This window comes from Haplochromis burtoni, unplaced genomic scaffold, assembly GCF_018398535.1.
Source record: "Haplochromis burtoni strain Fernald_Lab_line unplaced genomic scaffold, NCSU_Asbu1 Contig_658, whole genome shotgun sequence".
Lineage (NCBI taxonomy): Eukaryota > Metazoa > Chordata > Actinopteri > Cichliformes > Cichlidae > Haplochromis > Haplochromis burtoni.
The window spans coordinates 88,359-100,696 of NW_024583019.1; the positions used below are offsets into that span (position 1 = coordinate 88,359).

General features: G+C 40.3%; 1 protein-coding gene across 3 annotated transcripts in view; it reads left to right on the forward strand.

The window, feature by feature from the left end:
* Positions 1-378: 378 nt before the first annotated feature.
* si:ch211-243j20.2 (uridine-cytidine kinase-like 1) overlaps positions 379-12,338 on the forward strand; it is a 29,549-nt gene continuing 17,589 nt past the window's right edge. The window contains exons 1-4 of one of the 3 annotated variants that reach the window (XM_014329974.2): positions 379-521; positions 2,860-3,068; positions 8,783-8,889; positions 9,251-9,421. In XM_014329974.2, the coding sequence (XP_014185460.1) occupies positions 433-521; positions 2,860-3,068; positions 8,783-8,889; positions 9,251-9,421 (576 nt within the window). In that variant the 5' untranslated portion in view covers positions 379-432. The remainder of the gene's footprint in view (positions 522-2,859; positions 3,069-8,782; positions 8,890-9,250; positions 9,422-12,338) is intronic. The other 2 variants (XM_005949381.3, XM_014329975.2) reach the window with 2 other exon arrangements.

Below are 12,338 nucleotides of genomic sequence, written 5' to 3' on the forward strand. Positions count from 1 at the left end.
CAGTTTGGAGACAAAGTTAAGGAAAGGGTCAGATGGTTTGGGCATGTGCAGTGGAGGTATAATGAATACACCGGACAGAAAACCTCAGAGGAGATTAACGGGTGCAATGAAGAAGGAGATTGAGAGAGTTGGCATGAGAGGAGGATGCTAAGAATAGGGTGCGATGGAGATGATCCACTATGGCAACCCTTAAAGGAAGTAGCTAAAATAAATAGAAGTCTTTAAATACATTATTAGTGGGTTTTTTTTGTTGTTGTTAAATTTAAACCAGGAGATAGTATTTCTTTTAAACTATCCTCGAAATAATTTTGGAAAAAAGTTTCGGTTTTTTTTCTATTACCTTGAACACAATCTTAGTTTACGCCCGCTGACGTCACGACGCTCCCAGTGTTTGGTTTCCGCGCCGCGCCGCGCTGAGCTGACAGAGCAGACATGGCAGCAAGCTGCAGCGACAGCAAACCGGATGAGCCGCAGACAGATGGAGGGACGGAAGGGGATAGATCCATGTCGAGGTCAGACAGGTAAAAAATGAAGGAATAAAATATGGCTGTTGTGGCACGCGGGGGTGTTGTCGAGCCCCGCGGTGGACACTGCTCTTGGCAGCTAGCTAGTCCAGCTAGCTGCCACACTCGGTGTAACCCACGCATTGTGTTTTGTCGTGGGTGCAGAGAACAAAAGCTTAATAAAGAACATGGGAGAATTAGCGAAAAAACACCTAAGTGAGGACAGAGAGACCTGGGCCCGGTCGTAAAATATTCTATGGAGGTTTTATCTGTGGTTACATCAACACTTTCTTCCCTCGTCTCTTTCCATAAGCATCTGTACAGATCCTCTCATTCTGTATGCAAGACTAATGCGATAAATGACGATTTTATGAACGTTTTCAACTTACAAAGCGTTTATTCATCATTTAAAAGTATCCGGCAGCTTTTCAGTGCGGCCTATTAAATTCGGCCGTATTAACCATCACATCTCAAAAAAATATTCACTTTCAAATTGTGTATTTCAAATGTTTATTTTTAGGAATGGCTACTGTTAACCAGGGTCGGTTTTTGTTAATTACCACCAGTTTCTAGATGTTCACTGACCATGGTATCACAACGGAAGCTAGTGTTGCTTTGTTGCTAACGCCCCTTTATTCATAACACGTAGCACTGAGGATGTGCTGGGGATCAGGTGTCTGTCTGGCAGCTTGGTGACCTGGCTGTGTAGCTGTAGTGCAGCTGGGTGTTAAATCTATGCACAAATGCATGAGTTTTTGAATCATTGAAATGTCACTGCACCAATGAAAAACCTTGGATCCTTGCATACTTTGATGCATATCAACCACTCAAAAAATTGATGGTTACTGTGAAGGTGTTCTTTTAACTTGGCTGCACTGATTGTAAATAAAATACAAAGCTGCATTTAGTTTGTATTTAAATTAGGTCAGCGAGTTATCTACGTTAGGTGTCTATCTTTACAGGGACTAAGATGTGCATGAAGCACAGAAGCGGGGGAAAAAAAACAAAAGGAAATTTAAAAAAAAAATCCATAAATCAGCCTAAAAAGTGTTACATTTGCATAATATTTTGCTTCTGCAAAAAGCAACCTATTGCCTATTTCTGCACGCTTACAAGTTAATATTTAATGGCCTACCTTCTCTGCCATTGAGCTACAGCATTAGACTATAAATAAAAAACGGACATAGCCAGTAGGTGGTCATCCACTGGTTAGTGAAGTGAAACCTTGTGGTGAAGCTTTCACACTTGCTTTCTTAGTGTTCTAAATACGATCTGAGAAACTGACTGCATGTTCAAACTGTAGTGACTTGTAAACCATAAAGTCCAGCCAAATGATGACAGCCTTACTCATGTGAATGGTGGCTCCCCACCCAGTGTCATGCTGTGTCCAGGGCAGCGGTGTGATTTCCTGGGGAGGGCTGGCAAGTTCCCCCTTCCTCCCCCTCAACCACACCGACAGCAGATGCTTCCCTGTGAAGAGGAGAGTTCATAGAGGGTCTCCGGAGTGAGCAGAGACCCTCTTCTCTCTCTGCAGGACAACAGTGTATCTGCAGGTTCCCAAGAGTTAATATTTTGAATATATTTAGCTAAATGTTTTCCCTTTTTATACCCATTTATAGCTTCACATCTTTGAGCTTCTTTTGGTTAGAAAAAGGCTACTTTTGACACAATGGTGGTCATAAACCTGCAGATATGTTGTAAAAATGAAAATGCCTGTATTGGAGCAGCAGCGGGGGTCCACTATGAGCGAACAAGGCATCTCTGATGGCATACTGCAAACACAAACTGTTCAAAAAGCAGGCAAACATGAGGACTTAGCCTTAGTATGAGTCTAACAATTACTTTAAATGATCTCAAGGCACTTTGGAAAAATCCCACAAGTGTTTCTTTGCTTGCCTAAAAATACGGAAGCAATCTGCTTTTTGGTGAAAGTCAAGCCGCACACCTGAAATGTAGAGGAGTGTTCAAATACAATGCCCTGCGGTGCCCAAACATGTCTCTTCTGTTGGTGTTATTTGAAGCTGCATAACTGCATTGCTGCTGTGATATGATGTGACAGACCCACCCCTGTCCAGTTTTTTCCATGGTGTAAATCTCACCCATATCAGATCATATTTAGATTCATTAGTGACTCTAAATTGGATGTACGTGTGAATATGAATGGTTGTCATCTCTCTTTATAAGTCCTGCCCCATCACAGCCTGGGGACCGGTCCAGTGTAGCCTTCAAGGGACACATTGCGTGATATATACTTATTTACATGTGAATCCTAGTTTCCCATTAATGTCACCTGTTAATTAAAAACCTGTTAAAAGGGTTAAATGTTGCTCGCTTACCTTCCTTTCTTTTACCCCAGTGGAAGTGGTGACGATTCCTTGGATGGCCTCTCAAACCATGTCCCCCGCTGTCCTTTGACCCCTTCGCTATCGCCACGAAAACGGACTACAAGCCAGTCCAAGACAGAGCCTCCTCTGCTGAGGACTAGTAAAAGGACGATCTACACTGCAGGCAGACCACCTTGGTATAATGTCACTGGGACAACCTTCAAAGAAGCCTTTGTTATAGGTGAGAGAACATCTTATTTCATTTAAATTGTTTAAAATTATGCCAAGCATTCTCCTAATATAGCTATCTGAGTTTTTCTAGATTAAAAATCTCAGGTGCTTTCGTCCGCTTCCTGTAGCTAGTGCATTAAAATGAACATTATACCTGGGGACAGAATCATATTATTATTTTTGACCACCATGGTGCTGTGAAAAAAACTGGTTTTAGTTGCCAAAAAAAATTGTAACAGGCGCACCATCAATAAAACCACTGATGTCACTGGAATTCGGGAGAAGCTTTTGCAACAGTGTTGTACAGATGCAGTCAGCAGATTCTGGTCAGTCTTTGTTTTATTCCCAGAAAGATTTGCCTAACTCGTGCTAGGTAATGCTGTGTAAGTATTTGGTTATTAGACCCGCGATAATGTGGCGTCTTTTCTTTTTGTACAGCCACTGAGGGAAATTTGGCTCAGCACTCGCTGCTGGTGGAAACGAGGCATATGTGAGATCTTGTTGGCATTGAAGTCTAAACACTGCTGTGCCAAAATACATCCCTAGCGAGATGTTTGCATGGCTTCTGGTTCTTAGTCTTGTTACTTGATAAAACAAATAATTATTTACCAAAATGAACTGACAAGCAGTTATCTTGGGCAGCAGCTTTGCATTTTCTCAGACTGAAATCTAACATTTTCATGAGGCTCTGGGTGCATTGTGTGTGCATTTACAGCCGGCTGCCATCTTGCTGATCAGCTCAGTAAAATATCTGCATCGGGACAAGTCCCAGCAGCAGTAAAATGAGCGTGACAGAGACACTAAACCTGTGTGTGCCTGTGCACGTTTAACAGCCGCAGAGCCAGCGTACCGTGGTTAAACGCATCAGACTGGCATGACTGGTGATAGGTGGAGGGAGAGGTGGACATTATCTTTAGTTGGCAATCTGTTACCGTCAATGGCGCGCAATGACTGGTTACAATTTCACACTCGACTGTACCGTGGCCCCCAATTTAAAGGAGCAGTCTGTGTAACATAAGGGGGACTGTGCTGATCTGGTCCCAAGAAACAATGGAGAATATAAAGTACTGGGGTTGCAGGAACAGATGGATTTAGGGATGGGAGCAAAAGTGAATGGCAGAAAAACATTGTAAAGCCTCATAGCGATCAAAGGTGGCTGCTGTCTCTACAGTTTGGGTTTATTGCTTATAGAAAAAGCAGTTTTATCTGTTTTAACAGGATTTTCCAGTGGCTAGGCTTTGCTGCTGGGTGACGTGCTGAGAATTTCTTGTCTATGCAGGAGCTTGTGATACTTTGGATTAGCTAGTATTTCTAGAACATCTTCAGAGCTGTAATCGGGAAATAAGCAGCCCCACAGTGTTCTTTGACCGGTTTCCTAGTCAGCAGTTTCGACCCCGATGAGTCTTATCAGGGCAAAAAAAAAAAACCCATTTCAACACTTCACCAAGAGTTGTTTATGTCGTTGAAGCAGCTCTGTAGGCTATTTCTGTTCCTGCGTGCACACACACACACACATGCACCAACAAAGACACAACAGCAAATTCATCCTGCTTTTCACCCGCTCCTGCCAGCCAGCAGGGTGTTCTGGCCCCGTTCCCAGGATTGTTTTCCTGAAAGATTGCTGTTGTGGTCTTTAACCCAGGAGGTCGAGGGAGGTGAGGCAGGGATTGACTTTTGTTTTAGACATCTGTCCCATTGGTTTCATGTTTTCTTTTTTGTCTCTCAGCTCAAAATATGTTTGCGCTCACAGATTTTTCTGCACTCTTAAGCATAAAGCGTGTTGCATGATTTTTGTTCATCGCCATCACGTTCAGTATTTTTTAACCTCACATCCAGATGATGGCTGAATGTGAAGCAGAAAGGACACGTTTTTTTCCCCCCTAAGCTTTATTTTCATTTTTAAATTGGAAAACAAACAAAAACAAACAAACAAAGCAAAAAACAAACAAACAGAAAACTCACAACTATGGGACAGAGCAAGTATCAACAAATAACCACAACATGGCAGGCCATTGTGACCACAGAAGCACTCCCAGGTGCACACTCTTGTATCTATGCCTTTCAAGGATAACCTCAGACATCTGAAAACCAAACACAGCAAATACAAGCATAATAATAATAATAATAATAATAAAACAACATTGATAATTACAGAATTTTTTTAAAAAACAAACAAACAAAAAAAAACAAAGAACTCAGGAGAAAAAGGGAGCAAAGCAGAAAACGCATCATGTGAACCCCTCCCACCATCCCCCACCCCTTTACCCCTGTATGGCTCTCAACCTCATCACATTCGTGTATCCAGACAGCCCATATTTACACCTATCTATAGAAACTCTCATGCACAGGAATCAACATCCCCCATGATAAAACTGCAGCATTCAGGAAATCGAGTCAGGAGGGCTGAACACTTTGCTATTGACACCATGCAATATCTTCTCAGCTGTGCAGTAGGACGCTAGCTCATTAATCTAGTGTCTCAATGTTGGAGAATTTTCAGATTTCCAATGTAGCAGAATACATTTTTTCACTGCAGTACTCGCAAGTAAAATAACATTTGTTATGGTAATTCACATTGATAGAACCTGTGTCACCTAGAATCCATAGTTTTGGGTCCAGTTCAATTTGGATCCCCATTACCCTTGAGATTATTTCAATGGCCTGTCTCCAGACCTCTTCACTGGGCAATTCCACAGCATGTGCAGGAGATCACCATCTGTTACCTTACATCTCAAACATTTGGGGGACTAATTATTATCAATTTTATGTAACCTATAAGGGGTGTAATATATCCTATGAAATATATTAAATTGCATTTGCCTGTGATTTGAAGAAATGAACATGGTCTGTGCCTGTTCCAATAAATGGTGCCATTCTACCTCTTCATAGACATGGCCCAGGTCTGTCTCCCATTTTCTTTTTATAGACGCTTTGTTATGGTCAGGTAACTTTTCATTGATAATAGCATATATAGAAGATGCTATTCCTTTTATTGACTTTCATGGTTTGGTGCAAAGATGCTTTTCAAGAGGAGTTTCTTTTGGTATCTCGGGGAATAACCCTTTGGATTTCTCTTTGACCCAATCTCTTATTTGTAGGAATTTGAAGAAACTTTGTCCTGGGAGTTTGAAATTTTCCTTTAGTTGTTGAAAGTCAATAAATGTATCATTATTGTATAAGTCAGCAACAGTTCAAATATTTCTGTCCTTCCATCCCTGCAATATTGGGTCAGCAATATGATGAGAGAGATCAGGGTTGCCCCATAGGGGTGTCCTTCTAAGAAAAGAGATATTTATTTTCAGAAGTGAGTGGGATTCCTGCCAGGCGCAGAAGGTGGTTAATATTATCAAATTGTTTGTGAGCTTGGATAGACATTTTTTTGTACCTAAAAATAGAACATCTTTTAATAGTATGGGGTTCACCTCATGTTGTTCTATTGGAACCATCGAACCTCACTCCTCTCTGCATGTAGCCAGATCCAAATTGATCGATACTGGGAGGCAAGATAATAGTTCCTAATGTTTGGTAAATTAAGTCCTCCCCTTGAATATGGGGCCTGTAGGGAGGAGAGTTTGACTCTTGGATTTTTCTTTTGCCATATGAAAGAAGTTAAGTTTATTAAGCTCTTTGAAGAAACTTCTAGGAACATTTGTAGGGAGACATTGAAATAAGTAAATGAACTTAGGCAAAGTGTTCATTTTAATAACATTAATTCTCCCTATGAGAGATAATGGAAAATCCATCCATCTCTGAATGTTAAGTTTGGTTTGCTCCAACAGTTTGATATAATTTGGTTTGAATATTTGATCCTCGGATTTACCAATTTGTATAGCCAAATACATAAAGCCATTATTACGCCACTGTAATGGGTCAGTAAGAGCTCTAATTTTGATAATTGATTTTATGCTTTTGTCTCACCACCTGTCGGCATCTGACAGCTGAATGTGTCAGTGATTAATGAAAAAACCAATCAGCTATTAAATAAATAGTGACAGCAGTTATTAAGGCAGCTGCAGTCAGGTTAATTCTTGATATTGAATACATTTTGATTTTGCATTTATGTTTTGGTGTCGTTTCACAGATAATTTGAATAGAACTGTATAATGTGGTCAGGGGACATTTGCTGATAGCAATCAGAGCAGTCAGAGAAAAGATAACATGTGTAACAGAAGTGTAACAGTTTTAATAATGGAGCATGTGGACATCTGTGTCAAACAAACTCATCAGTTCATTCAACATATGTTAGGCTTGAAAAGAGCTTGAGAATACCAACCGTACAGTTAAACTTATTGCATAAACGCGTGTTGTCTCATGGTTTTTTTTTCTGGGTCAGAATGCTGTGGTGACTACATATAAGAATGATTAGTCTTCATATAGTCGCTTAATAGAAATCTGTGCATTTTCCTGTGGTTTTCAGCTGTTTGATGAACAAAATAGTATTTTCTGCTTTTTTTAAATGCAACAAAAATCTATCGGTCTGGCGATTTTTAACTTGAAAGCAGTGATAAATAGATGATTGGGATGATTGTCAGACATGATCACCTGGGTCATAAGCTGCACGGTGTGTCCAAAGTTGTAAAGAGAACGCTCTGTTTATGTGCCAGGAAAACAGAAAATGAATCGGAAACAGAAGCAGTGTACCAGTAAGGTCAGGAACATTGCAGTCTGTTGTCCCATAACAATTAAAAAAAAAAAAGTACTGGATTAGGATTATCTTTAGCTGACGTCGTAACATGTATCTCCAAACTTGGATGTTGGAACACAGGAGTGATGTCACTCCAGTGTTAGCGTTGTCCAGAAAAAGCACAGAAAACAGGATTTGTGTTGGTTCTTAGCAAGGTAGATCCATTCAGGTATCACTAACAATATACATAAATGTTTTTATACTCGTTTTGTTCTTAAAAACACCACCACAGCGCATTCATGGATAGAGCTCGGTCAGTGCTCGGAGTCCCAGCCAATCATTATGTCTGTAGTGGACCAAGAAAGTTAAACTGAAAAATGTTTTTCCTCGGTTCTCAGGAGGATGTGGCTTATTTAGTGAGTCACAAATACATAACAGTGGCAGTGCAGATTAAAAGTGTTACAGTTGTATTACTGTTTGTGTTCAGTGCCGCCAACTTGGATTGTGGGGCACACGGGGTTGCTGAGGCTTTCCAAGTGGGAAATCATGCAAGTAATTTTAACTGTGAAATTCTGACTTCCTAATTATTCAGCACAGCGTTACTGTCAGTGGCCTTCAAGGATTGAAGGATATTTTAAAACACATCTTTCCATTAGTCAAACTGACCCAGTAGTGTCTGAGATTAGTCTCCCTAATTATGAATGACATGACTTTTTTGCCTTTTAGATAAAACTGCATAACTGTGACTGACATTCATATAATAGACTGAGGTGCTAATTTATGCTGTCCCTGATATCAAGATGTTGAATAAAATGTTTCTGCATGAGTTTTCCTGGGTGCCTTTCATGCTGCAGTCATTGTTAATCCCAAGTATTTCATTTATTCCTTTTCATGCACCTCAGAGAAGTGGTGGAAGAAATTATGAGAAGTAAAATTATGATCAAAAGAATTGTGTTGGACTTTTGACTTAAAGAAAAGTATCCAGTGAAAGCTTTGCTGTCTGCTTCTAATATAACAGACTAACGTTTCTGCACTAGTCGAGCAGATTGTCGTTATCCATCAGTAATAGTGTTGTGATTCTCTCTCTCCATCGTTTTCAGGTCTGTGTGGAGGAAGTGCCTCTGGGAAAACTACAGTAGCCAATAAGATAATTGAGGCGCTGGATGTCCCCTGGGTGGTTCTGCTTTCAATGGACTCTTTCTACAAGGTACAAAAAGCAGCTGAAAGCACTGAAGTGTAAATAAGTACTGTGATTAATAGCATTTTAGCTCATTAGCAGCTTTAGTGCTGCAGTCAAGACACACTGTTATTTCACATACTGTATTTAAGCCACAATAAGTAATGAGCTTTTTGATTTGAAAAGAGTCTTGCTGAAAATATAAATTGTACTGCTTAGCCCTCTGTGACTGGATATCTGTCATCTCCCAGATTTTTTTTTCCAAGAAAACAGATAATGCAAACTGGCCGGTAAAATCCATCTCAGGCACCTGAAATACCTGAAACCAAAGGGCTCAGTTGGTTTGCAGTGTGTGAATTTTCTTTCTTCTTTATATCTCTTTGTCATTCAGGTGTTGAATAAAGAAGAGCAGGAGCTGGCAGCTAAAAATGAGTACAACTTCGATCACCCCGATGCCTTCGACTTTGAGCTGCTGGTCAACATCCTGAGAAAGCTGAAGAAGGGAAAAAGCATCAAAGTGCCAGTTTATGACTTCACCACTCACTCCAGACGCAAAGAATGGGTGAGACCCTCTGATTAACTTTAACACTGTGTTGGGTCGTGATTGAAAATTTCAGTTTCGTGATTGAAACTGAAACCTTCCCCCCATCGGGGCACCGTTTTTACTGTCATTTGCATTTTTAACACAAACCTTCCTCCAGAGTTTTTACAGCTTTGGTTGGTTTACCTCTGTGTTTTAATTCATCACATTGTGCTCTGTACTCTGGTTTAAAGTGGGGAGGGTTCAGTTGAGAATAATCTGCTTTTTGTTGTGAACACTTTGCAAATTTCAGTCAGTCACGTGATCAAATCCCATCCACAAAGTCCTCATGAAACAGATTAAGTGTAATTGATGATTACACTCGTAAAGCATAACAGAAGATGTTTTTCCCATAACTTTGCTTGGTTGGTCTTGGCTAGTCATCTGCAGACGTCTCCTATCCAAAGCCCCCAGGACTGCTTGTCTCAGGAACATTTTTCCCAGGAACTAAAAGGTCCTTCAGGCTGCTGTTTGTTTGTTTACACAAAGATTAGGGATGCTGTTCTACTGATGAAGGATCAGCTGTTTTGACATGCAGGACTGTATAAATGTTAAACCTGATATCTCAGCTACCTGTGAGACAGACAGTGAGTATTCACATTCACTGCTTTGTTCTCAGCACCACTTCCTCTCTTCACTCACAGTCTTTGACATTAGATCTCTGAGATATTTGAATGCTAATCAATAAAATCAAATAAAAAAAAAAATCTCCTTGAACTTAATCTTCAAAGTCCAAAAGCCCTCCCACCATATAGATCAATTTCTGACTTAGTTTTGAGCTCTTTTCATTCTTGGTCTTGTTTCTGCTGTGCTTTTTTTTTTTTTTAAGTGGTTCTTAATGTTGTTGTTCCCTCTCAGTTTTTAGGATGCCCACTGCCAGCAGGCATTGTCCAGTTTAATGTTTTCCCCCCACTGTCTCTTATTGGCTTTTTAGGTGCAAAGGTTTTCATGGCAATCACAATAAAAGGCGCTGCTGTTTTCAGCTTCTCTTCCTCCCAGTGTGGGTTTACTATCTGGGTGGGGACATCGTGTATTTGCAGCCTGTGTGTGTGTGTCATAGACATCCTCACTCAGCCTTTTAAAAAACAGTTTAGGCTGAATATGTTATATTTGATATTTGCAAATGTGCTCCTAAATATATTCGACAGTGAATATTTTTCCAGAGGTCTCAGATGCAAGTGAACTTCTATTGAATTCTGAACCTTTCTGTTGTTTTTCCATAAAAAAACCCTCCTATGCTTCCTTTAATGTGAAAACACGATGTTGACAGGAAAAAAACAACAACTTCATTTGTGACTTTCATGTGATTGGTGCAAACTCTGACCAGAACAGAGTCATCAGTTATGCCTAAGCATGAGACACCAGCGAGGTTTCTACAGTGGGAAGACATAGAAACACTTGGTCTGCTCCCATAAACCACCTACTAGTCCCTGCCTTACTCCACATAGAGGAGTAGTTTTCAGTGGCGTTGTTGCTTTAAACTAACTTGTGAGCTATTTCAGCTACTGAAGCTGATGACTTGATAAAAATGTGTATTATTAGAATATTCCCAAATGTGTCAAAGTCGTGAGAAGAGAAGCAGTTTTCCACCCACTTGAGTTCGGTTAGTTTAGTGTAGTCTGTCTTCATTGAAATAAAAGCACTGAACACTTGAGAGGAGAAAAATGAACATTACAGCTACAAATCACCTAACACCTCCGGGGATGCTTCAGTTATTTAAGCTGGTGAAAATTCAGATGCTTGCTAATTTGCTAATTATTAAGGATTTTAGGGTACAGTACATTAAGCCCAGCATCTCCTCCCAGAGGCATTGTGAGGAATCAATCAGGCGGCATAGCTCACTGTCTATTTCTCTGCGATGTAATTTCATGGCTGAAAGCCACAACACCACACGGGAAATCGCCTCAGATCTGAGATCATTTTATGGGCCTTTTGTAACGGCGAGGATGTAATTAAGACTCAGGCCTCAAGGGTGCCGAGGGCCATCAAGCTGCAGGCTGTGTTTATAAAGCAGTAATACAGATGGACAAGAGCGAGCAACTTAGTTTTTCTTCTTTGGTAAAACTTTAGGTCACATTCCCTCTCTCTCTCTCTTTCTTTCTTTCAAGCACTGGCACTTAAGTATTTTAAAGAGCCACTAAATCATCTCTTAGTAAAGAAGGAGGAAATGAATAAATCGATAAACACTCATCTGTTTGTTTAAAGTTCACTTTCTCTCAAACTGTGCACACTGCCTCTGCCTCTCTCGCCGCTCTTTCTCAAAATCAATAGCAAAGTGTTCAGCCTATTGACTTTAGCATGAAGCTGGTCGTGGAAAGGTAATAGGATTGTGACATACTCTGCACCATTTTGTCTGCGATTGAATCGGTTCTCAAACGCCTGGTAGTAAAACTGGTTCTGGGTGAGTTTCATCAGATAAGTTAGTAAAGCAAACATGGGTTGAGGTTGTGTTTGTGCGTCAGTGGCTGTATGTCATGCACACACATGCAAGTGACAGTGTTTAACTGACATCTATAAAAGTCTGAAGGCAAATAAAAATCATCTGTAAATGTGTTTTATGCTTTCATCTTATATACAGTAGATTTGTGTTATCTTGGGCAGTGTCTTTTATCTCATTTATTGCACCTTACCAAGGATATTGTGTTTCCTTTAATTTAAAAAGAAAAAATAACTGCTTAAGTCTCATAGTTTTCTTTGGTTTATGTTGAGTTAATGCAGGAATCATGTTTATCTGAAAGCAGAGGGTTTCATGTCTGAGAGCAGGAGACCAGATTTGCATATGTCACAGATTTCAGCAGTGTGCTGTCCAGGCTTGTGCATCTGGCAAGTCATAGTTTCACAAAGAAAACACAGACAACCCACAAGTTTAAACTTATTGTTCCCAGTTCTGTATGTGACC